The 27,663-nt window shown below is 43.7% G+C and overlaps 1 protein-coding gene across 1 annotated transcript in view; it reads right to left on the bottom strand.

The window, feature by feature from the left end:
* LOC140190554 (glycoprotein endo-alpha-1,2-mannosidase-like protein) overlaps positions 1–27,663 on the bottom strand; it is a 66,877-nt gene that overhangs the window by 12,919 nt on the left and 26,295 nt on the right. The window contains exon 2 of the mRNA XM_072247217.1: positions 23,052–23,161. Coding sequence (XP_072103318.1) covers positions 23,052–23,161 — 110 coding nt within the window. The remainder of the gene's footprint in view (positions 1–23,051; positions 23,162–27,663) is intronic.

Genomic DNA, 27,663 nt, shown 5'->3' with positions numbered 1-27,663 from the left:
CTTTGGAGACCAGTTTATCCACTGATGTCTATTATAAACTCTCAGACTCTCAGAGATACCTGGAGTATACCTCTTCCCACACTGTGACTTGCAAAAACACCATCCCTTTCTCCCAATTCCTCTGTCTCCGCCGCGTCTGCTCTTAAGGTGAGGTTTTTCATTGTAGAAAGAATGAGATGTCCTCCTCCTTCAAAGAAAGGGGCTTCCCTTCCTCCACCATCAATGCTACCCTCTTCCATTTCACGCCAGTCTGCTCTTACCCCATCCTCCTGCTACCCTACCAAAGACAGAGTTCCTCTTGTCCTCAGCTACCACCCCACCAGTCTCCATGTCCAGCACATAATTCTCTCTAAATGGATCCCAGCACCAAACACATCTTTCCCTCCCTCCCACTTTCTGCTTTCTGCAGGGATCGCCCCCTACACAACTCCCTTGTCCATTCGTCCCTCTCCACTGACCTCCCTCCTGGCACTTATCCTTGTAAGCAGAACGTTGCCTCTGCTACTGTGTGGTAACCGGAATCTCCGGAGCAGAAGGCCCCGAAATCCTCGGCTTTGCTTGTTTCAGCCGCCGGGGCGAGGTTGAAGGTGCTCGGCAGAGGATGGCGCTAGGGAGGCTGTATCGGAGAGGCTGGTCGGAAGGTCGAAGTTTTCAGATGGATGGACACAGTGTCGGCTGTGGTCAACTGCTTCCAAGACATTGGCAAGTTGATGGTGCCTGGAGGTTTATGGCAGGGAGTTTCCCCCTTTTGCGCCTGCTATCGGGGACTCGGGAGTTGATCGACTCGGGGACTTTTGAGACTTTTTTTTTACCGTGCCCATGGTCTGCTCTTCATCAAATTATGGTATTGCTTTGCACTGCTGTAACTATATGTTACAATTATGTGGTTCTGTCAGTGTTAGTCTTTGGTTTGTCCTGTTTTCTGTGATATCACTCCGGAGAAACATTGTATCATTTCTTAATGTGTGTAAGCATTTCTAAATGACAATAAAAGACTGGGTGTCCTCATAATCTAACTAAGTGCTTCAATTGCCCCTATACCTCCTCCCTCACTACCATTCAGTACCCTAAACAGTCCTTCCAGGTGAGGTGACACTTCACTTGTGAGTCTGTTGGGGTCATATACTGTATCCGGTGTCCCTGGTATGGCCTCCTGTAAATTGAGAGATTGCTTCACCGAGCACCTATGCTCCATCCGCCAGAAAAAGCAGGATCTCCCAGTGGCCACCCATTTTAATTCCTCTTCCCATTCCCATTTCAATATGTCTATCCATGGCTTCCTCCACTGTCATGATGAGATCACACTTAGGGTGGAGGAACAACACCTTATATTTTGTCTGGTTAGCCTCCAACCTGATGGCATGAACATCAATTTCCTGAACTTCTGGTAATGCCCCACAACCCCCCTCTCCTTCACTATTTCCCATCCCCTTTTCCCTCTCTCACCTCATCTCCTTGCCTGCTGAATGCTTCCCTCTAGTGCTCCTCCCTCCTATTCTTTCTTCCATGACCTTGTCTTTTTAACCAATCAACTTCCCAGCTCTTTACTTCATCCCTCCCCTTTCAAGTTTCACCTATTATCTTGTTTCTCTCTCTCCTCGCCTCACCTTTTAAATCTACCCTCAGCTTTTTTTCTCCAGTCCTGCTGAAAGGTCTCGGCCCGACATGTTGACTGTTTACTCTTTTCCATAAATGCGTCCTGGCCTGCTGAGTTCCTCCAGTATTTTGTGTGTGTTGCTCAAACTGAACATAATTCAGGTTAATGCTAATCTGCTCTATCCACTCTGAAGCTTTGACTTTAAAAGATAAAGACTAATTTTGAAACTTTACTAAAGTTTTCCCTAATCACTTGAGCACAATGGTTAAGTTACTGGACTGGTTGGCCAAGCCCAATACTTTGGTGACGTGTTACAAATCTACCCTGGCAACAAGGGAATTTACATTCAAGTAATTAATTAAATCCAGTTATAAAAGCTTTCTAAATTGCTCATTTAAAATGGTGGTGAAGAGGGATTTCTTCCTTAAGATGGCTGTGATCGTTTGGAATTTGCAGCCCAGAGGATCTGTGGCAAGTTGTGTTTTCCACATTCTGGGTTGAAGTGAAAATATTTGGACCAGATAAGAAAGTGTCATTATGATTGGATCAGCTATGATGTTATTGAGGCCTTTTCCCTTGTTTTTATATGAATATTATGTTAATTTTATGCGTTCCGTTCTGGTCATGTAATTATGGGAAGGGTGTGGAAGCTTGAGAGGGTGCAGAGGAGATTTACCAGGATCTCTGAGTTAGAGAACATGCCTTACGAGGATAGGCTGAATGAGCTAAGGCTTTTCTCTTTGCAGCAAGGGAGGATGAGAGGTGACTTGACAAAGGTGTACAAGATGATAAGAGGCATAGATCAAGTGTATAGATAGAAATTATTTTCCCGGGGGACATAATTTTAAGGTGATTGGAGGAAAGACTAGGGGTACTAGGTGTTTTTTCCAGAGTGGTGAGTGCTTTGAACGTCCAGCCATGGGTGGTGCTAGAGGCAGCTACATTAGGGACACAGACATCCCACCTCTCCCGGAAGTTCTGGGAGTCTCCGCATATTAATAGTGGCTCCCTGATGCCCGCAAATTATATACAATATCCCGGAAATCTTTTTTTTTTTTTGCTAGTCAGAGAACGAGAGCGAGAGAGAGCGAGCAAGAGAGACAGAGCGCTATGGCAGAGTGTTCCAAAAAAAGAAAATATAAAACATACGTCACCTCAGACTACTCTAAAGTGTACCCCTGCCTAATAGGGGTCAAAATAATGACAGTGTTGCTCGCTGCACTGTTTGCAACAGTGACTTTTCTATTGCCCATGGTGGGTTAAGACTGTAAAAGACATGTTGAGGTGAGTTTAACAGGTGTCATTCATACATTAGCATAGCTAACATTATTTAAACTAGCTGGCCAGCTGCTAAGGAGCTACTCTATTGCAGACATCCCACCTCTCCCGGAAGTTCCGGGAGTCTCCCGCAAATTGATGGTGCTACCTCCCTGAAATGAGTTTTTGCAGGGTGGGATGTCTGAGGACATTTAAGAAACTCTTGGACAGGCACATGGGTGATAGAAAGGTGGAGGGTTATGTAGGAGGGAAGGGTTAGATTGATCTTAGATTAGGTTGAAAGGTTAGCACCACATCGTGGGCTGAAGGGCCTGTACTGCACTGTAATGTTCCACGTTTTAAAAATGGAAAGGCTTTAGAAGTTTACTGAAAAATATTTTTTTTTCTCTGAAGAGGGCCACAGAGAATACTCTGCAGCACACACCAGCACTTTAGAAGTCTGAACAAACAGACTTGCAATTCTCCCAAGATAATATGACTGTGTAACAGATGTAATTGGACTATAGTAATCAGTAACCCTCAAAAGTTATTCAGATATCATTTCTCCGTCAACTTTGGTCCTCTATCTCTAACTACCTAGACAGTTCCTCTGGTTACTATTATGATTTCTGGGTCTATCTACATGACTGATAGAACCACTACCATTCTAGTTGATTATTTGTGTGATTTGGCAACCGAAGAACAAACATGTTGTAATCTGGAGTGCTCACATGCTCTTCACTACATTGTGATGCAAGACACAATCTGATTATGTTGTGCTTCATTAATAGCTGTGGAAACTATAAAACCACTGGATTGTCATAAAGTCTGAACTGACTCACTGGTATCCTTCAAGGATGACAACCTGTAACCTTTACCCAGTCTGGCCTGTCTGTAACTTCAGGTCCACCAGTGTGATTGACCCATAACCAGTTCAAGGCCCCCGATGCAATATCTGGTAAGGCTCTGAAGACTTGTGCCAACCAACTGGTGGGGGTCCTCAAGGATATTTTCAATCTCCCACTGCTATAGTCGGAAGTTCCTACCTGCTTCAAAAGGGCAACAATAACAGTGCCCATGAGCTGCCTTAATGACTATCATCCAGTTGCACTCACATCCACTGTGATTAAGTGCTTTGAGGGGTTGGTCATGGCTAGAATCAACTCCTGCCTTAGCAAGCACCTGGACGCACTGCGATTCGCCTATCGCCACAATAGGTCTACGACAGACGGAATCTCAATGGCTCTCCACGCGGTCTTGGATCACCTGGATAATACTAATACCTATGTCAGGATGCTGTTTATTGACTATAGTTTAGCACTTAAGACCTTCATTCCTATAGTCCAGATTGAAAAACTACAGAACCTGGGCCTCTGTACCCCCCTCTGCAACTGGATCCTTGACCCGGACCACATTCTGTGTGGATTGGTAATACATCTCAGCCTCGCTGAGAAGTAACACTGGCACACCTCAGGGATGCGTGCTTAGCCCACTGCTCTACTCTCTCTACACCCATGACTGTGTAGCCAGACACAACTCAAATGCCATCTATAAATTTGCTGATTTTAGAACTATTGTTGGCAGAATCTCAAATGGTGGCGAGAGGGCATACAGAAGCAAGATACAGTTGAGCAGCGTCACAGCAACAATCTTGTACTGATAGTAGATTTCAGAAAAGGTAAGACGAGGGAATACAAACCAATCCTCAAAGAGGGATCAGAGTCAGCAATTTCAAGTTCCTGGGTGTAAACCAATGCAGCTATAAAGAAGGTAAGGCAACAGCTATATTTCATTAAGAGATTTGGTATGTCACCTAAAACACTCAAAAATTTCTACAGATTTATTATGGAGAGCATTCTGACTGGCTACATCACTGTCTGGTATGGGGGCGGGGGTGACTACTGCACAGGATTAAAGTAAGCTGCAGAGAGTTGTAAGATTAGTCAGCTCCATCATGGGTACTAGCCTCCATAGTATCCAAGACATCTTCAAGGAGCGATGCCTCAAAAAGGTGGCATCATTATGGACTGCCACCACCCAGGATGCGTCCTCTCTACACTGTTACCATCAGGTAGGAGGTACAGAAGCCTGACGGCAAACACTCAGTGATTCAGGAACAGCTTCTTCCCCTCCGCCATCCGATTTTTGAATGGACATTAAACCTACGGACACTACCTCACTACGTTTTTATTTCTGATTTTGCACTGCTCATTTAATTGTTTAAGATAGATATATATAGTATGTAGATAAATAGATATGTATGTATAAACATATATACAGAGAGATATATATGTATTGCATCGCACTACTGCCACAAAGTTAACAAATGTCATGACACATGCCAGTGATATTAAACCTGATTCTGATTTATGGATGGGCAATAAATGTCAGCATTTCTAGTGACACCCATGTCATGTGAATCGACAAAACACAGGCTGTTTTATGGTGTACTGGAAGTGCCCTGTTTTTTCCGTATCGCACAAGATCAGTATTGGTGATCTATAATCATAATTTACAAATCTATTGTTAAAAATGCATAGAAGACTTGATAGACTTAAATGCATTATTACAAATGGAACATAGCACAGAAACAAGCCCTTTGGCCTATGATTTGCTAAATTAATTAAATTAGTAATTAAATGCCTACCCCAGCATGCAAAGCCAGTTCCAGCAGACTGGGCTGATGAGATCAATTACAAGATCCAATGGCAAGAAGATGGTGCTACAACACCTTGTGGAGAGCAAAGGGTATTACAAGGCACAGAAGGCATCATGGCTATCCACTGCAGCCGAGGAAGTCTCCAGTTGTGACAATTTTTCGTACCATTAGACCTAGATTCTTGAGGCCAAGTGAGTGAAACTGCCCCAGTACAATGGCTTTTTCACCGTAAAACTCCTCCCACGTAGGTTACGTCGTCATTGGAAATGACGGACAACAAACACAGTAATTAAATGCCCAACTGTACTAATTCTGCTTGCACTCAGTCCATATCCTTTCATCCTCTGCACATTTATATGCCTATCAGAGATCTACTTGCTCTCCTGCAACAAAGGTGGCACGGCAGAATAGCAGTTAGCATAATACCACTATGGTGTTAGCGACCAAGGTTCGATATTTTTTAAACCACTGACAAAGACATTTGATTAGAATGAGCACGTCAACATTTAAGAACACTTTGGTTTAGATGTATCAATAACTTTGTCCTTGTCATTCTCTAAGCCTGTAGGATCAAGATTTGAAAGCTTCAAAACGATCAGCAACTCACAAGAACATTATGCTTTCACTTTGAGGAGTAGGGTTAAAGGACACTTTGATCAATGAGATAATGACTCTCCTCTAAGCTCCAATAAGTAAATGCAACATAATCCAAATCTTGTTTCTTTGGGTTAGCGATCACAAACCTGCCCATAAAGTACATCGGGATCAAATTAGATGGAGGAGGAAACAGATCTGACATGTAGGTAATACAGGTTCTGCTATTGAGGTGGAAGATATTGGAATAAACTTAGAACATTATTGCTTAGAATAGGTGGTCCATTTCAATCTAAGTAGTACAACATCTCCTTAAAGTGAGTATAATTTTAAACAGCTTTTTAGATCTTCTGAAATAAATATCTTTAATTTCCCCCCCCAATAATTAGTAGTTATCTGTGCTACAATTTGATATATTTTACTTGAGGTTGTGGTCCCATCAAAGTCTTATACCATTGTAGGAGGACTGCCCTACTTTTATACATTGCGCCTTGAAGGCCAATATTCTGTGTATTGCAATCTGAGCAGGATGCTGGAGGAACAAAGCAATTCAGTCAGTATCTGTGGAGGGAAAGGGACAGTCCACATTTTGGGTCAAGACCTTTCCCCAGATGGAAGGTTTTGGCCAAAAACTTTGACTGTCATTTGCACTCCAGATGCTGCCTGACCTTCTGAGTTCCTCCACCATCTAGTTTGATGCTCCAGATTCCAGCATCTGCAGTCTATTATGATTCCAATTGTCTTCTGAATGACTCACTGCAGCTGCATGCTAGCTGTCTGCATTTCTTGTTGGAACATTAAATGGTTAATGTAAATGACACCTTGTGTAGGCAAATGGAAGGAGAATCAAGAAGACGTTGATGGACATGAGAGAGAATTATTTATAAAGGAGGTAAAAGGAGAATGCAATGTATGGGATTTCACTGGAAGCTGGTATGGACTGATTACTGAACTCTGCAATGTCAAATCATTTACTTACTCAGCACAATATGACAATGCATTATTTCTACACTCGGGAGTGCTGATTACGTCAGAGGTGAAGCAGTGGGCCCAAATGCATGCTTACTTATAACACCCCATTGTATTCTACAATTTTAACTAAAAAAAAATTAGAACAAAAAGGTAGATTACAGGAAAGTAGACTAGAATAAGGCTCAATGGGCTGAATGGCCTCCTATACGAGACAAAATGAAATAGCCAGGTCCCTCTATATTTCAATGTTCTGTAGTCCCTTTATCATTTAAACAATATTCCATCCTCATATTCTTCCTACTGAAATCTTTGCCCACTCAGTTAACCTGCCTATTTCCCTTTGTGAGCTCCTCACAATTTGCTTTTCCATCTACTTTGTATCATTAGCAAAGCTAGCTTGGTCGCTTTGCTGAGGTTGCAAATAGTTGCGGCTCCGCACTGATTCCCATGGCACCCCTACGCATACTGTTTGCCAATTTGAAAACGGCCATTTACTCCAGCTCCCTGTTTCCTCATCTTTGTCCATGCTAACAATCTGCCCCGATGCCTTGACACTTTATCTTATGTAGCATCCCTTTACATAGAATATCAAAAGCCCTTTGAAAATCTGCATACACTACCTTCTGGTCTTCTGTCTGTTTTTAAATATCCTGCTACTACAGACACAGTAAGAGATTTTATTATTAAATGCTGGGTTAAATGGCTTGAAGATTTCGCTTTCCGTCTCTCCTTGAATGCTAATTTCTGATGTTTGCAATGTCAAACAATTTCTTTACACAGCAGTTTGCATAAATTTCATTATTTCTGCCACTGTAGTGCTGACTGTGTCACAGGTGAAACCTTGTAATGGGTTCAATTACTCACTTATTTATAACAGTCCTTGCATTCAATAATGTCACCAATTACACATTTAAAAGCAATTGAAACAAAGAATTTCCTTATACCTCTCAGTCATCACAGTTCAAAGTTCAAAGTAAATTTATTATTAAAATACATCTATGTCACCATATACAACCCTGAAATTCATTTTCTTGTGGGCACATTCAGTAATTCCAACAATCATAATAAAGACTACAAACAATTATTGTGCAAAAGACAACAGTCTCTACAAATACAAAAGAGAGAAAAAAAATAAACATCGAGAACTTGAGATGAAGAGTCCTTGAAAGTGAGTGCATAGGTTGTGGGAGCAGTTCAGTGATGGGGCAAGTGAAGTTATCCCCTTTGGTTCACGAGCCCGATGGCTGAGGGGTAATAACTGGTGGTGCGAGTCCTGAGGTTCCTGTACCTTCTTCCTGATGGCAGCAGTGAGAAGAGAGCATGGCCTGGGTAGTAGGGGTTCCTGATGATTGATGCTGCTTTCCTGCAACAGTGCTACGTGTGGATGTGCTGAATGAAGGGAAGGGTTTTACCCCTGATGGACTGGGCCGTATCCACTACATTCTGCAGGATTTTCCATTCAAGGGCATTGGTGTTTCCATACTAGGCTGTCACTGTACTCTCCAGCACACATCTAAAGACGATCATTCAAGTATTAGATGTCGTGCGGAATCTTCGCTAACTTCTAAGGAAGCAGAGGCACTGCCGTGCTTTCTTCGTGATTGCACTTCCGTGCTGAGCCCAGGACAGAACCTCGGAAACGATAAGACCAAGGAATGCAAAGCTGCTGACCCTTTCCAACTCCGATCCCCCAGTGAGGACTGGCTCATGGACCTCTGGTTCCCTCCTCCTCAGTCGTGCTGCCATTAGGTGAGAGGTTGTGGTTGTGGCACCACTCAGCCAGATTTTCTGTCTCCCTCCTGTACACTGATTTATCACCACCTTTGATTTGGTCAGCAGCAGTGATGTCATCACCAAACGTAAATATGGCATTGGAGCTGTGCTTAGCCACACAGTCATAAGTGCAAAGCGACTAGAGCAGGGGTCGAAGCACACAGCCTTGTGGTGCACCCGTGCTGATGGAGATCGTGAAGGAGGTGTTATCGTCAATCCGAACTGACTGGGTCTGGTCGTAAGGCAACTTTCACAAATTCACTTCAGTTTTTGACCACAGAGTGTGAGAGAAAAATATGCATAAGGAGAAGAAGACTATTTATTTTCGGTTGATACTGACAAATGTGTTTGCATTTTTAAATAAATTTTTGGTAATCTGGATCTTGGATTTCTCTAGCCTATTGTTGGCTAAGATTAGGCACGGTAACCATCTCCCAGACACAGTGCTGCAGACAAAAGAACAGATTTCTGCTAAATGGCTGAAGCTCAATGGAAGAGGATGTTGTGCAAGGTAATTGCATTTGTAAATTGCAATTCAATGACAGTCCTCCTGAATTCGATGATTGTGGGTTCAACATCCAACCTGAGACTTCAGCACATATCCTAGTCTGACCCTCTGGCACAGTGGTAGGGAGTGCTGCAGTGTTGCAAGTTCTGTCCTTGATAAAGTATTAAAACAAGGCTCCACCTACTATTTCAGGTGGATGAAACAAAACTCAGTCAGCACATTCAAGATTTTAGGAGAGTTCCATTGGCTACGATGCTCATTTTAAAAAAAATCTCAACTATGCTGCCAGGGAAACAAGAGATAATTTAGTCATTACTTGCTGCGCAAGTTGACAGAGTGGTTAAGACGATATATGGTGTGTTGGCCTTCACTAATCAGGGGACTGAGTTCGAGGTAATGTTGTTGCTCTATAAAACCCTGGCTAGACAACACTTGGAGTATTGTGTTCAGTTCAGGCAGCCTCAATACAGGAAGGATATAGAAGGTTTAGGGGAAGCTGTCTGGATTCCAGAGCATGTTTTATGAGGATAGATTGTGCAAGCTCGGGTTTTCTCCCCCTTGGGGCAATGGAGGATGTGAGACGACTTGATAGAGGTGTACAATATGGGGGGGCGGGGTGGGGGGATTGCTGACACATTTTACCCAGGGCAGAAATGGCTTATACAAGAGGGCATAATTTTAAGGTGATTGGAGGAAGTACGGGGGGGGGGGGGGGGGGTGGATGTCATTTTTTCACACTGAGAGTGGACTACCCTGCCAGGGGTGGTGCTAGAGGCAGATACATCAGGGCCATTTAAGAAACTCTTAGATAGACACATGGATGATAGAAAAATAGGGGTCAGAAGGGTTAGATTTATCTTAGTCATAGAAAAGTCCAGCAGAGAAACAAGCCGTTCAGCCCATCCAGTTCAGGCTGAACTATTTCAACTGCCTACTCCCATCGACCTGCACCAGAACCATAGCCCTCCATACCCCTACCAGCCGTGTACCTATCCAAACATCTCTTAAACTTAGAAATCGAGCTTGCATCCACCACGTGTGCTGGCAGCTCATTCCACACTCTCACGACCCTCTGAGTGAAGAAGTTTGCCCCTCATATTCCCCTTAAACTTTTCACCCTCCACCCTTAACCCGGGACCTTTGGTTGTAGCCCCACCCAACCTCAGTGGAAAAAAGCCTGCTTGCATTTACCCTCTCTATACTCCTCATAAATTTGTATACCTCTATCAATTCTCTCCTCAATCTTCTACATTCCAAGGAATAAAGTCCTAACCTATTCAATGTTTCCTGATAAGTTAGAGTAGTTTAAAAGATTGGCACAGCATTGTGGGCCAAAGGGACAACTGTGCTCTAATATTCTTTGATATTTATTGATTTGCACTGTGTGAACATTAGAACAGAGAAGAGTTTAGCACACAGACAGGCCATTTGGCCCACAGTGCAGTGTCAAACCAGCTGAAAAGCCAATCAAAAAACACCCAAACACTAATCCCTCCAACCTACACAATATCCATATCCCTCCATCTTCCTTTCATCCATGTGCCTATCCAAACCTCTCCTAAAAGTCTCTAATGTATTTGCCTCTACCACCATACCAGGCAGCTCATTCCAGGCATCCACGACTCTCTGGGTTAAAAAAGAAATACCCCTCTCATCCCCCTTGAACCTACCCCCCCACCCCCACCATCAATGCATGCCCTCTAGCATCAGACATTTCAAACCTGGGAAACAGATTCTCCCTGTCCACTCCATCTATGCCTCTCGTGATCTTGTAAAACTCTCTCAGATCTCCCCTCAGCCTCCAACTCTCCAGAGAAAACAACCCAAGCTTATCCAGCCTCTGATGATAGCACAAGCCTTCTAAACCAGGCAGCATCCTGGTAAACCTCTTCTGCACCCTCTCCAATGCCACAACATCCTTCCTATAGTAGCGTGACCAGAACGGTACACAATACTCTAGGTGTGACCTAACCATAGTTTTATAAAGTTACAACATAACTCCCTGCCTTTTGAACTCAGTGCCTTAACTAATACAAGCAAGCAGTCCATAAGCCTTCTTAACCACCTTATTGACCTGTGTAACCACTTTCAAGGAGCAATGAACTTGGAATTCCCAAGATCTCTCTGCCCAGTAACACTATTCAGGACCTTTCTCTTAACAGTGTACCGACTCCTTGCATTTTCCTTATCGAGGTGCAACATCTCACATTTATATGTGCTAAACTCCATCAACCATTTTTCTGCCCATATCTGCAACTGGTGAATACCATGCTTTATTCTTTTCCAGCCTTCTACACTATCCACAGCTCCACCAATCTTGGTATCATCTGCAAACTTACTAACCCAGCCATCTACATTTTCTTCCAGATCGTTTATATACATCACAAACAGCAGAGGTCCCAGCACCGATCCTGAACTCCACTAATTACAGACCTCCAGCTCGAATGTCCCTTTAACCACTACCCTCTAATCTATGCGCAAGCCAGTTCTGAATCCAAACAGCCAATTCACAGTGGATCCCACGCATTGTAATCTTCTGGATTAGCCTCCTACGAGGGACTTCGTCAAACACGTCACTAAAATCCATGTAAGTAACATCCACTGCCCTACCCTTATCAATCTCTCTCGTCACCCTGTCAAAAAACTCAGTCAAGTTGGTAAGGCCATGACCTGCCCTGCACAAAGCCGTGCTGTCTCTCCCTAATTAGGCCAGGGGTTTCCAAATGCTCATATACTCTATCCTTACGAATTTTCTCCAACAATTAGTGACTGTGCATCTCATAATTTAACACAGGCAGCAAAGTGCTTTGGGGTATGTCAGCGTGTTACAAATAGCACCACATAAATGCAACTCGATTGCCTGCTTAAAAGGCCATTGCTTCAACACATACTAGTCCATCTTGAGAACAGCATACAGGTATGGCTTCAACTCACTTCGGGTATGTCACACCAGGGGCTTTCTGAGGAATTGGTAAACAGTGGTGTTAAGCTCTCCCTGTGTTCTAAAAGCTGACAAATTCTAATTGCTATACACAGGAGAATAAATAAGGGTAACATACAACATAAATCAGATGTGCATGTTTCTCCCCAAAGAATTCTTATTCATTTGAGTAAGCATCAGGTTTTTTTTTGTGCTCGGCTTCTTGCTGAACTGTGCACCCAGTTTCCACATCCAGCAACTACACGGCACCACCTAATTAAAATGGAGATTCAAAGTGCACTGCAGGCTCAGTTCAGAAGAGAACGGCTCAGTTAAAAAAAACACCGATTCATCAGCCAAATGAAAGCATCTTTGCTCAACTCATTCCCCGGTTGTCAGGATAATAAACATTAATGCAGAATGGGCAATAGGACTTGTGTTTCTGATTGCAATGCAGAAAATTAATTAGAAGCTTTAATCATTGTGCATTTTTTCCACTGAAAGGAAAATTCAGCTGGCATGCACTAAAAACAGCAAATACTAAAGTGCTTTTCCTCTGAGGAAATAATGTAATTTTGAATGAATGAAGATGGAGCAGTAGATGTAATATATGTGGATTTTAATAAAGCATTTGATAAGGTTCCTCACAGCAGGCTTAGAAAGAGAGTAAGGAGCCATGCGATACAGGGAAACATGGCTGCATGGTTTCATAATTGGCTGACCCAAAGAAAGCAGAGGATGGTAATAGATGGAGCATATTCTGCTTGGAAGTCAGTGACCAGCGGATCACAGGGATCTGTTCCGGACCCCTGTTCTTTGTGACTTTTATAAGTGGGTGGGTGAGTTAATAAGTTTGTCAATGACATAAAGGTTGGTGGTGTTGTGGAAAGTGTAGAAGGTTGTCGTAAATTACATTGGGACATTGATAGGGTGCAGAGCTGGGATGAGGAGTGGCAGACATGAGCTCAGTCTGGGGAAGTGTGAAGATTGAACTTCAAGGCAGAGTACAAGGTTAGTGGCAAGATTCCTAGCAGTGTGGAGGAACTGGGTGATATTGGAGTCTACGTCCATCGATCCCTCGGATACCATGCCAGCTGATAGGGTGGTTGAAAAGGTGCATTGTCTGTTGGCCTTCAGTAGGCAGGCGATTGAGTTCAGGAGCCATGACGTAATGTTGCAGCTCTATATAACCCTGGGTAGGGCACACTTGAGAGTATTGTGTTTGGTTTGGGTCATCTCATTATCGGAATAATGTGGAAGCTTTAGAGAGGGTGAAGAGGAGATTTACCATGATGCTGCCTGGAGTGGAGAGCATGAGTTATGAGGAAAGATTTAGGAGCTAGGGTGTTTCCCTCTTTGGAGTGAAGGAGGATGTGAGGTGACCTGATAGAGGTGTACAAGATGATAAGAGGCATTAATGGAGAGGACAGCCAGAGCATTTGTCTCAGGGCAGAAATGAGAGGACATAATTTTAAGGTAATAGGGGGAAGTATGGGGGGATGTCAGCTGTAGGTTTATTACTCAGAGGGGGGATGCGTTGCCAAGGACGGTGGCAGAGGCAGGTATATTAGGGATATTTCAGAGACTCTTAGATGGGCACATGGAGGAAAGAAAAATGGAATGTTTACCAATTCTTCTTCATTTACCCAAATGCTCAAGCCTACAGTACTGGATATCAAGAGTCAAAATCAATATTACCTTCTCTCAGGAGGCAACAAAGAAGGGAACAGAATCCAGTTACAAAAGAAAGGAGTAACTACTGTATAAATCAGCCATTTATGGGTGACAGAGTTTAGGAGTTATGTCATAGTCTTGGAGAGGATGCTGAGGTGATTTAGTCAAATGGATGAGGGACTACAAACATTTGCTGATTAAACAGTTGGCATAATTTGCCTCCAGGTAAAACAGACTGAAAAGATTGTTCAGAATTTGTAAGAACTGATGAAGGATCTCGGCCCGAAGCATTGACTGTTTGTTCCCCTCCAGAAGCGCTGCCTGACTTGCTAAGTTCCTCTAGCATTTTGTGTGTGTTGACATGGATTTCCAGCATATGTAGAATCTCCTGTGTATATTGTTCGGAATTATAAAAAGTTCTGGTGAAATAACCCTCCAGTAGAGAAGGCCATCTTGAGCCAGGTGACAGGTAAGGGGTATCTCTTCAATACAGCAAACTGTTCTGGGATGCTTTGCCTAAAGGGTTACAGTCATAAACTTCCAAAGTCAATAGGATAGGTAATTGAAGGGGGAAATGGAGAAAGAGAGATCTAAGTGGGATTATTCGGATTGCACTTTTTGGAAGAGCTGGTAATTCAAATAAACATTCTGGACTGTTTAAACAAAGCAAATCTTTAACATAGACCCACAATACTCATCAGCTTCACTCTGTGTTCATGTCCATTATCAACACAGGCCACAAACCGCACATTCTCCTGATTTCAATTAAACAAAACCACAATCACAAATAGGAGTAAACTCATGAACATGTACCTTTTGGGAATCTCAAGCTCTGGCTTCCCTTCTGCTCAATGTTTCTGTGGATTCACTTTCCCTGAATGCATACCGATAGTGAGCTATGTGTCACAGACCCACTCACAAGATGGTTACCAAATACTCCTATGACAAAAATTGCATTGGAGTGGAAATTGCACTCATAATTGCTTTGATTAGTTTGAATTTAAGATTCTAATAAAGTCAATTTACCTAATCTTTGTATGTAAAATCTTGAATTAACCAATTAGGCAACATAATCTAGTAGTTTCTACTGCTTTAAAACCAAACAGAAGCATTTTTATGCCTAGTAATCTGAAGTAAAATCACTAGAAGTATATTGAAGGTCTGCTTCTTAGTAAGGAAATGAAATTGCATTGAAAATAGACTTCGTAATTCTTGTATACCTGACAAAGGTTAAGTCTTCTCATGCCATTGAAATTGGAATGATTTTATAGTTTTAACGGGGGCATGACCAGAGAACTTCAGAATTAAATCTCAGGCTAGTTTGCCACAGTTGTTTAGGAGGTTTTGGATTTGCTTCACTTTGGTTTGAAACTTGCTAATCTTTTGGGTTGGTTTGACCAATGTTTACTGGTTTGTATGATAGTACTGATGTAAATGTATGAACCTCTCTCCTATGTTCTATAGTACGATTTTACAACCTATCTGTTGAGTGAGTGTAATTGCAAGGATAGAACTAATCAGCCCGGGGTGATGTCATGAAACTAGCACAAGCACAAGGGTTGGGGGTGCTCAAGTATAAGTATCTGTTCAGAACATGGCCCAATAGACTTCAAAAGAGAGAATGATGGACTTCTGATTGATGAGTAAAATGGAGTAAAGGTGGTAATTAGAGATGGGGCAGACCAGCCAGAGTGTGTCTGAGTGGCTGGCAGTGAATTGCTCATCCTTGAAGCCACAAAAGGCGGGATCTCCCTGTGGCTACTCATTTCAATTAATTTTTCCGTTCCCATTCCGACATGTCTGTCCCTGGCCTCCTCTACTACCATAATGAGGCCAAACTCATATTCCACCAGAGTAACCTCCAAACTGATGGCGAGAACACTGATTTCTCCATTTTCTGGCAATCTCTCCCCCCTCCCACACCCCATCCTTTTCCATTCCCCATTCTGGATACCCTCTTACCCTTCCCTTATTTTCATCTGCTCCTTACCTCCCTCTGATGCCCCTATTGCTTCACTTTCTTCTATCGTCTACTGTCCACTTCTGTGAGAACCCTACTTTTTCAGCCCTTTACCTCTTCCACCTATCACCTCCCGGCTTCTTGCTTCAACTCACCTCCCCCACCCACCCACCTTCCCCCTCAGCCGGTTTCAGCTGTCGCACTCCTTCCTCTCCCCACCTTCTTATTTTGGCTCTATCCCCTTCCTGATGAAGGGTTTTGGACCGAAATGTTGACTGTTTATTCCGCTCCACAGATGCCGCCAATTGGCAGTGTTCTTCCACCATTTTTTATTATTTATTACTTACTTATTGAGATACAGCATGGAATAGGCCCCTTCTAGCCCTTTGAGCTGTGTCGCTCAGCAATCCCCCAATTTAGTCCAAGCCTAATCTCAGGACAATTTACAAAGACCAATTAGCCTACCCACAGATACGTCTTTGGACTGTGGGAGGGAACCAGAGCACCCAGAGGAAACCCACGCGGTCACAAGGAGCGCGTGCAAACTCCTTACAGGCAGCGGCGGCAATTGAACCCTGGTCGACGGTACTGTAAAGCATTGTGCTAACCACTACGCCACTGTGCTGCCCCTTATTGTGCGTGCTGATTGGTCCTTTACCCATGTCGTGAAGCAAATTCCATCCATCCTGTGCGCTCTTCAAGCTAACTATCCAACTGCATTCTGCTTCCCCTCAATAATTCCGAATGACTATGTACCCACTGGATTGTTGAGAACATTCATTATTCTTTAAATAAACAGATTATTCTAAAAATTTTCATTAAATTTTTATTTCCCTTCTCACTAATGCCTCACCTTTGGGGATCTTTCTAATCGCTGCATGCGCTCCGAAGCATGAAGATTATAAATAGTGGCGATGACATATTTGCACACTATGGTAACCTTGGAAACTCTATACCCAATTCACACATCAAAACAACGATAGATTAAACCAAAGGAAAATAATTGGAGCGATTGACTTAAATGATATGTACAAATCAGATGCAAGGTGAGCGGTGATGGCAAGTGTAATTGGTGATGAAGAAAACATCGCAATCCAAGATGTCAAGTAAGAATTATCGAGGTAATTTCTAAGTGACAGTGAGAAAGGAAGCAATAAAAGAAGAAAGGACGGGAAGTGTAGAATCCTACTGTACGGACAAAACTGTGCTGGCCTTTCGTAAAAGTATTCTCTGAGGTAACTCTTTAATCCCCTGTATCGTTCGCAACTCCATTTGTTATCTGTTGTATGTTCAAGAATAAATGCCTAGACACTAGACCACACTGTTTTCTTACAGCACCTCCTAATGTAGAATCGATATATTCTAGAGAGAATTGTGTTTGTGAAGATGTATTTATTGTTCAGGCGTATAGCACAGTAACAGCCCCTTCCCGCCCATCCATCCCAGACCGCCCAATTACACCCATGTGACCAATTAACCTATTAACCCGCATGTCTTTGGAATATGGGTGCACCCAGGAGCAATGGGAATGGAAATGGACTCTCTGATGGTGGTGTCTGAAAAGAGGATGCTGTCCAAGTTGCATGCCATCTTGGTCAATGTCTCCCATCCACTACATAATGTACTGGTTGGACACAGGAGTACATTCAGCCAGAGACTCATTCCACCAAGATGCAGCACAGAGCATCATAGGAAGTCATTCCTGCCTGTGGCCATCAAACTTTACAACTCAAACAACAGGAATTCTGCAGATGCTGGAAATTCAAGCAACACACATCAAAGTTGCTGGTGAACGCAGCAGGCCAAGCAGCATCTGTAGGAAGAGGTGCAGTCGACGTTTCAGGCCGAGATCCTCCGTCAGGACTAACTGAAGGAAGAGTGAGTAAGGGATTTGAAAGTTGGAGGGGGAGGGGGAGATCCAAAATGATAGGAGAAGACAGGAGGGGGAAGGATAGAGCCAAGAGCTGGACAGGTGATTGGCAAAAGGGGATACGAGAGGATCATGGGACAGGAGGTCCGGGAAGAAAGACAAGGGGGGGGGACCCAGAGGATGGGCAAGAGGTATATTCAGAGGGATAGAGGGAGAAAAAGGAGAGAGAGAGAAAGAATGTGTGCATAAAAATAAGTAACAGATGGGGTATGAGGGGGAGGTGGGGCCTTAGCGGAAGTTAGAGAAGTTGATGTTCATGCCATCAGGTTGGAGGCTACCCAGATGGAATATAAGGTGTTGTTCCTCCAACCTGAGTGTGGCTTCATCTTTACGTGGCTATCCACGGCCTCTTCTACTGTAAAGATGAAGCCACACTCAGGTTGGAGGAACAACACCTTATATTCCGTCTGGGTAGCCTCCAACCTGATGGCATGAACATCGACTTCTCTAACTTCCGCTAAGGCCCCACCTCCCCCTCGTACCCCATCTGTTACTTATTTTTATGCACACATTCTTTCTCTCACTCTCCTTTTTCTCCCTCTGTCCCTCTGAATATACCTCTTGCCCATCCTCTGGGTCCCCCCCCCCCTGTCTTTCTTCCCGGACCTCCTGTCCCATGATCCTCTCATATCCCTTTTGCCAATCACCTGTCCAGCTCTTGGCTCCATCCCTCCCCCTCCGGTCTTCTCCTATCATTTTGGATCTCCCCCTCCCCCTCCAACTTTCAAATCCCTTACTCACTCTTCCTTCAGTTAAACTTTACAACTCCTCCCTTGGAGGGTCAGACTCCCTGAGCCAATAGGCTGGTCCTGGACTTATTTTTTGGCATAATTTACATATTACTATTTAACTATTTGTGGTCTTATTACTATTTAATTATTTATGGAGCAACTGTAACAAAAAACAATTTCCCCCAGGATCAATAAAGTATGACTATGACTAACCCACATTTATATATTCAGAGGAATAATGTATAAACTCCTTATAGATGATACAGGGAACTGAACCCAAGCTGGCATTGTAATTGCATTGCACTAAGCACTACACTCCCAGGCCATGCACAATTCTGGGTATCATTCTGCCCATTACATCCAGAAATATTCAGAAACACAGTCGACTCTAGAGTATATTGATCTTGCACTGGATTTTTCTCATCGGGATCCATGCCACTGCAGTTAATGCTTCTCCAGTGCCAGGCACGCTTCTAATGAGTTCAATTGTCAATCTTCTGGAGATGACCGTTGTCTGGTCACCTCACGGCACTGTCCGCTGAGTTCTACATGAAGGGAATATAAATATGCCAAGTGGCTCAGAACAGGGCAGGTGTTAAACCTCACTGGAGACTGCACACACGCCTCTCAAAGTACCCAGTCTTTTTGTAAAGATTATTGGTGCAGGAACGGAGTGGACCCTCTGCCCGTGGAGGGGAGGGCCCCATTATCTGCCTGCTGCCCAGCCGAATCCCACCCCCTGCCTAGTTGGCTATCACCCTATTTCTGGCAGTATCTGCCTCAGTGGAAGGTATGAATTATAAATCCTTTACATTATACATTGATAGGTTTCATCTGTGCTTGGAAGGGGTAGGCAAGAAGGGGTGCAGTTTGTGTACTGTGCCATGGTGAATCATCGCTATGAGGTTACAGACCCTGGTTTCTAGAATATTTTGCTGTGATGCAAGCATGCTTCCTATATGTCATATTATTCTATTTTTTTCATCTATTTTCCATAATTAACTTGCTGTCTGTATTTTATGCCTTCGGTAAAACTGCCCTGTACCTGTTGATATCACCCCTCTAATACTCAGTACTGAGGGGAGGGAGGGGAACGTCGACTCAGACCATGAGGGGCCTGCGTTGGGCATTTTTATGCCTTACAAGGCGCAGATTGGAAGTCTGTGTGGGGAGCCACTCCTCGCACAGACACTAGAGCAATGTGTGATTAAGTGCCTTGCTCAAGGGCACAAACACGCTGCCACAGCTGAGGCTCGAACTAGCGATCTTGATGTAACTAGATGAATGCCTTAACCACTTGGCTACGTGCTCAATACTGAGACATGAGTACTTCACACACAACCTTCCCCTCCGATCCAAAGAACTGGAGCTTTGTCACCTCTCCCTCATTTAACTTAGTGGTCATGTTGACTTATTTCCAATTCCATCCCGTGACAATGCTTTTGTGAGGAATCTCATCAACATTTATTCTGAAAATACATGTTGGTCCCGTCCAAAGCAATTACCTTTAATCAGAAGAATTGCTCACTTCCTTAATAGCTGATTCTATTTGTCAAAACATCGAGCCAACTTACCTTTAGACAATTTAATATGAGCTGCCCTTCACTAATGCATGCATTTTGAATGCTTATTAATTTCAAATTACAAATCCCAAGAATTTCCCACCTACTCATATTAAACTGACAGTTTACAGTTTTCTGTAAATCCTTTCCTCCCTTCTTGATCAGAGGTGTCATATTAACTACCCACATCATTTGCATATCTTATAAAGACATTATGATTATTACCTCAATTAATCACCTACATAATTTGCATATTTTAGGAATATATTACGGATAGAGCCTCTGATATCTCGTTATTGATCTTCCTTCAGCAGCTTAGAATCTAGGGAATCAATCTTGGTAAATTGGCCCATCGTAAGCTCTACGACTCATTTCTGCACCAGATTCATTTCTACTAGTGTCTCCCTCCAATCTTATCCTACATTACACCCACACAAACCCTTTCCTATATCCTTTATAAACATTTGACAAGCTTTTCTTTTCTGTAATTCAGATTTTCCCTCTATAATACTACTTTCCCCCTCTATAGTTCATTTCTCGCCTTATCCTGAGTCATTCAGCCTTTAGTCAAGATGGTACCTGTGCCATCCATTAGTTTGTGGGTAATCAATTCCTTTGAGGGTATGTCACATAACATCTGGGTGTGTGACAATGGCGAACAGAACCACAGTAACACATTCACCAGCTTTGCAGCATGCATCTAACCACAAAAGCTACCATAAAAATTATTCTGCAAATCATATTACTTAAATCATACCATTTTGCATTTGAAAGCTAAATAATAAACCTTGTGCAACCAGTGTCTGCAGGAGCTCTTGTGTTTATGGCTTATTCATTCCATTCATGCAAACTCTCCGAGCACCCGTGTCTGCCCTTCTGCATTTAAAAAGCGCTCAGCCAACGGCGGCAGTGTGGAAGGCCGCTGACTTTCAGCAGATGGTCTCGGAGGTCGAGTCGAAGCACGACTCGCGGGCTGAGCGGCAGATTTTGACAGGTTAGCATCCAAGGTAGGAACCTGTGCTGATCGGCAGTTAACAGGGACACTGGTGCAGAGGTACGAGACTCTGTGATCGATCTGTGCCTGGACAGCAGGAACGAGTTCCAGGGAACCACAGCCAGCTCCTGGCCTGCACCAACAGCCACACGCTTTTGGCACTCTGTCACGCCACACTGGTGGGTAAGGCAAGTGGCTACGTCACTTCAGAGGCTGGGTGGCTTTGGCTTGTGCTGCAGTTGAAGCTGCCACATTGCCCATTGGTCACTCGTGATTCTCAGTGGCCGAACGGTGCCCCCACGACTCTGATCCCCCGTGACTGGATGGACTTCAGATTCTCCTCAAAAACAGTAAAAAAAATCCTACTTTCTGCAACCTTCATCAAAACCTCTAGAATCATATCTTGGAGCCTGAGGTACAGCATGGAAAGTGAACCTTCTGGGCCATCAAGTCCGTGCCAACCATCAAGCATCCCATTTTTAATACGCCCACATTCTCATTAATTCCCCTAGATGTGACCACACTCGGGGCGCTTCACAGTGCCTAATCAACCTCCCAACCTGCACATCTTTGGGGTGTAGGAGAAACCTGCGCAGACAGGGGAGAAAATGCAAATTCCACCCAGACAGCACCCAAGGTGCATAACTGAAATTCGATCTCTGGTGGTGTGAGATTACTGTGCCTACTAGCTGTGTCATCGTGCATCCTGCAGTCCATTATTTTGCTATCCCTTACTGTTTCCTAGGTCAGATTGTTTGTAGAACAAATGCCAACATATCCTCCGACCATCATGAATCTCAGCTCTCTGCAGGTCCATAAAACACTGGTTAGACCACACTTGGGAGTATCGTGTTCAGTTCTGGTTGGCTCATCATATGAAGGAGGTGGAAGTTTTAGAGAGAGTGCAGGGGAAATTTACTAGGAAGCTGCCTAGACTAGAGAGCATTTCTTATGAGGATAGGTTGAGCCAGCTTTTAGTCTTTGGAGTGAAGAAGGTTGAGAGATGAAATGATAGAAGTGTACAAGATGATAAGATGCATAGTTTGAGTAGACAGCCAAAGACTTTTCCCAGGGTGGAACTGGCTAATATGAGGGAGGAAAGTGAAGGGGAGATGTCAGAGGTTAAGTTTTTTTACACGGAGATTGTTGGGTGCATGAAGCGCACTGCCGGGGTGGTGACAGAGGCAGATTCATTTGGGACTTTTAAGGAACTCTTAGATAGGCACATGGATGATCGAAAAATATAGGGCTATGTGAAAGGGAATGGTTAGATTGATCTTAGAGTAGCTTAAAACGTCAGCATAACACTGTGGGCTAAAGGGCCCGTCCAGTAGTGTTCTGTGTTCCCTTTTCTTACATCAGCCATTAATTTACACTGGTTCTGCTTCATTGTTTTGCTTGGATTTTGGTAAAACCTAATTCCAGCAAACCTTTCTTATATCCCTTTTTTACTGCTCCATTCCACCTGATAAATTCCAGGAATTTTCAGAGGGAGTGTGAGAGAGACAGAGAGGGAGAGGGAGGGGGAGAGGGGGAGAGAGGGAGGGGGAGGGGGGAGAGGGGGAGAGGGGGAGAGAGAGAGGGGGGAGAGAGAGAGGGGGGAGAGAGAAAGGGGGAGAGAGAAAGGGGGAGAGAGAAAGGGGGAGAGAGAAAGGGGGAGACAGGGGGGAGAGAGGGGGAGAGGAGAGAGGGGGAGGGAGGGGGAGAGAGAGAGGGAGAGAGAGAGGGGGAGGGAGGGGGAGAGAGAGAGGGGGAGGGAGGGGGAGAGAGAGAGGGGAGGGAGAGAGAGTGGGGGAGAGAGGGGAGAGAGAGGGGAGAGGGGGAGAGAGTGGGGGAAAGGGGGAGGGGGAGAGAGGGAGTAGAGAGAGGGGTAGAGACAGAGGGGTAGCGAGAGAGGGGGAGAAAAAAAACACGGATTACCTTTAAGCTGTATCTTTCCGCAGCATCCAGTATGGCAGGTACTAGGTCATCCACAGGCTCACTGTAGTCATCTTCTAATCCGGAAGGATACCAGGACAATACTAATACCCCTGGAATTGGATGAGAGGAAATATACTGATGATGTCACTGAAATTAACTTATTTATTAAACAATATCTAATGATCATATATAACACACACAAAATGCTGGAAGAACTCAGCAAGCCAGGCAGCATCTATGGAAAAGGGTAAACAGTCGACGTTCCGAGCTGAGACCCTTCATCAGGACCGCCCAAATTGTCGACTGTTTACTCTTTTCCATAGAAAATGAGTAACTCTTTTCCACCTGGCCTGGTGCTTTCCTCCAGCATTTTGTGTGTGTTGCTTAGATTTCCAGCATCTGAAGATCTTCGGTTGTTTCTAATGATCATAGGATCTTTTGGTGTAGGGTTGATTATATATAGTTCAGTTTACAGAACATGACAATATTAATCCAGAGGAGTTTCATGAGAATGATTCCAGGAATGAAAGGGTTAATGTTTGATGCCTGTACTTGCTGGAATTTAGAAGGGGGGTGGGATCTCATTGAAACCTATCGAATATTGAAAGGCCGAGACAGAGTTGGATGTGGAAGAGGATGTTTCCTTTAGTGGGTGAGTCTTGGACCAGAGGGCACGGCTTCAGAATAGAGGGATGTCCATTTACAACAGAGATTAGAAGGAATTTCTTTAGCTAGATTGTGGTGAATCTGTGGAATCCATTGCCATGGACAATTGTGTGGGCAAAGTCATTGAGTGCACTTAAAGCAGAGGTTGACAGATTCTTGGTTAGTCAGGATATCAAAGATTACGGGAAGAAGACAGGAGAATGGGGTGGAGTGGTAGTTAGCACAATGCTTTAAAGTACTAGTGACCCGGGTTCAATTCCTGCCACTGCCTGTGAGGATTTTGTACATTCCCCCTGTGACTGCGTGGGATTCCTCCAGGTCCTCTCCGGTTTCCTAAAGATGTACCAGTTGGTAGGACAATTGGTCACTGAAAATTGCCCCGTAACTAGGCAAGGGTTAATTCATGGGTTACTGGGTGGTGCGGCTTGAGAGGCCAGAAGCTTATGCTGTGCTGCATCTCAACAAACAAACAAACAAATAAATAATTATCAGCCAGGATGGAATGTCAGAGCATACTTGATGGGCTGAGTGGCCTAATTCTGTTGCTATGCTTTATATTCTCAACGTTTAGTTACCAGTTGGGCACTGACAGACAGACAGATATTTTTAAACTGTTGCCTTACATGATGGCTGATCTGTTGACTAACATTTCCTTGGGTGAGCTCAGCAGAAACATACCACTGTATGTAAAAGACTCCAGTTCAAGTTACTGCAGAATTCTTGTCCCAGCGTCAAGTATAGACAGTTAAATGCACACAAAGCCAGATCTCACAGGTCATAATTGATCCAGGATTGCAAGAAGCCTTTGCAGGAGGTGGGGGCTAGGTGCTATGGTGGTGATTGGTTGACTAAACTGGGATCCATAGTAAATTTGAAGCAGGACCTCCTGAAACGGAGGCAAGAGTGATCCCAATGAGCCACAGCAGTCATCGGTAGCCCTCTGGTTTCAGAATCAGAAACCTACAGTTTCAAATCTCACTCCAGAGATAATTACCACATAATTCCTTTGACATTCCTGGAAGTTCCTGCATTGTAGAATGTGCTGGATGAGATGTTAAATCTCCTAGATTGTTACAAACAATAACAAGGCATTAAAATGAAGACCAGAGCAGAGCTGGCATGTGGCCTGGAGAAAACCTATCTTTTGAATAGCTTCACTAAAAGGAAGATTCATAGATTTTTATCGCACTGTATATATGGGACATTTCTAAGTGAGAATCTACTGAATATTCTCTAGAGTGCAATAATATTTATACAGTGGAATCTGGTTAATTGGGACAGATCAGGACCACCACATTTTGGCTTAATTATGCTGAAGTTTCATGAAAACAGTTAAGAGTATAAAAAAGACAAACAAAAGTTTAACTGAGTAATAAAATGCAGAACATATTAGAAGACTACTAATACCTTTACAATACCATAAAACTGTGTATTATAGTTCCTAATAGTTATAGGCAGAGGAATTCATCCAGTATATGCTACTGTGTTCTTTTGATTGACTGGAAATGAACAAAATCAGTGCAGGTACCTAGTGCCTTCATACAATGCTGTCAATGACCGCATCCTCCAAATCTTCATTTTCATTGGAACATTCAAGATGATTGTCAATACTTTCAAATTCTTTGTAGCTCCTAACTTATTGAAGTAATGAAATGGTTTAAGGAGGACATAAATAATCTTCCAGAAATAGTAGGGGACAGAGGGTCCAGTGAGATGGAGGAACTGAGCGAAATACATGTTAGTAGGGAAGTGGTGTTAGGTAAATTGAAGGGATTGAAGGCAGATAAATCCCCAGGGCCAGATGGTCTGCATCCCAGGGTGCTTAAGGAAGTAGCCCAAGAAATAGTGGATGCATTAGTGATAATTTTTCAAAACTCGTTAGATTCTGGACTAGTTCCTGAGGATTGGAGGGTGGCTAATGTAACTCCACTTTTTAAAAAAGGAGGGAGAGAGAAACCGGGGAATTATAGACTGGTTAGCCTAACGTCGGTGGTGGGGAAACTGCTGGAGTCAGTTATCAAGGATGTGATAACAGCACATTTGGAAAGCGGTGAAATCATCGGACAAAGTCAGCATGGATTTGTGAAAGGAAAATCATGTCTGACGAATCTCATAGAATTTTTTGAGGATGTAACTAGTAGAGTGGATAGGGGAGAACCAGTGGATGTGGTATATTTGGATTTTCAGAAGGCTTTTGACAAGGTCCCACACAGGAGATTAGTGTGCAAACTTAAAGCACACGGAATTGCGGGTAAGGTATTGGTGGGTGGAGAGTTGGTTAGCAGACAGGAAGCAAAGAGTGGAAATAAACGGGACCTTTTCAGAATGGCAGGCGGTGACTAGTGGGGTACCGCAAGGCTCAGTGCTGGGACCTCAGTTGTTTACAATATATATTAATGACTTGGATGAAGGAATTAAATGCAGCATCTCCAAGTTTGCGGATGACACGAAGCTGGGTGGCAGTGTTAGCTGTGAGGAGGATGCTAAGAGGATGCAGGGTGACTTGGATAGGTTGGGTGAGTGGGCAAATTCATGGCAGATGCAATTTAATGTGGATAAATGTGAAGTTATCCACTTTGGTGGCAAAAATAGGAAAACAGATTATTATCTGAATGGTGGCCGATTAGGAAAAGGGGAGGTGCAACGAGACCTGGGTGTCATTATACACCAGTCATTGAAAGTGGGCATGCAGGTACAGCAGGCGGTGAAAAAGGCGAATGGTATGCTGGCATTTATAGCGAGAGGATTCGAGTACAGGAGCAGGGAGGTACTACTGCAGTTGTACAAGGCCTTGGTGAGACCACACCTGGAGAATTGTGTGCAGTTTTGGTCCCCTAATCTGAGGAAAGACATCCTTGCCATAGAGGGAGTACAAAGAAGGTTCACCAGATTGATTCCTGGGATGGCAGGACTTTCATATGAAGAAAGAATGGATGAACTGGGCTTGTACTCGTTGGAATTTAGAAGATTGAGGGGGGATCTGATTGAAACGTATAAGATCCTAAAGGGATTGGACAGGCTAGATGCAGGAAGATTGTTCACGATGTTGGGGAAGTCCAGAATGAGGGGCCACAGTTTGAGGATAGAGGGGGAGCCTTTTAGGACCGAGATTAGGAAAAACTTCTTCACACAGAGAGTGGTGAATCTGTGGAATTCTCTGCCACAGGAAACAGTTGAGGCCAGTTCATTGGCTATATTTAAGAGGGAGTTAGATATGGCCCTTGTGGCTACGGGGGTCAGGGGGTATGGAGGGGAGGCTGGGGCGGGGTTCTGAGTTGGATGATCAGCCATGATCATAATAAATGGCGGTGCAGGCTCAAAGGGCCGAATGGCCTACTCCTGCACCTATTTTCTATGTATTTTCACTCCCAGCCGTTTCTGGCATCTCCAAGCTTGAAACCGTGCTGAGAAAGACAGTTCGGAATTGTCTCACTGCTTATGCCTCCCCCAACTATCAGTGACCAAATTCACTGCTTTTTGAACACAAACACATGCAACTGACACTACTTAAAAACTGTTCGCTCGAAGCACTGTGTAGTATCTAATGGCCACACAAGTGCACACAGTTGATGCTCATTAGGAAGTTTTCAGCAACAGCCTCCTGTCTCAATTAACTGGCATAGTGGCCCAAATAAATAAATATAATCCCAGCTATTTTCTCGATTTTTTGTTTGTTCTTTAAGAGCTGTCCCAAAAAGTGGCTGTTCTGATGGCCCAATTAGCTGGAATCCACAGTACTTACTTTAATTATGTATCAGCTGATATCCCAATACTCTGAAAGGCAACATGGAAATGCAACTTCCTTGGTTTCACATTAGGACAGTGACAAACACCAGTTTCAGTAACTTCTTTAGATTTTGTTGATTACTCTACTTGCTCATATTGTCGAAAGATGGGTGGGGGTCACGGTACAAGGTAGTCCAAGACACTGCCGATGTTGGAAGCT

This window comes from Mobula birostris, chromosome 30 (assembly GCF_030028105.1).
Source record: "Mobula birostris isolate sMobBir1 chromosome 30, sMobBir1.hap1, whole genome shotgun sequence".
NCBI classification, from domain to species: Eukaryota; Metazoa; Chordata; class Chondrichthyes; order Myliobatiformes; family Myliobatidae; genus Mobula; species Mobula birostris.
This window is presented reverse-complemented; position numbering and strand designations above follow the sequence as displayed.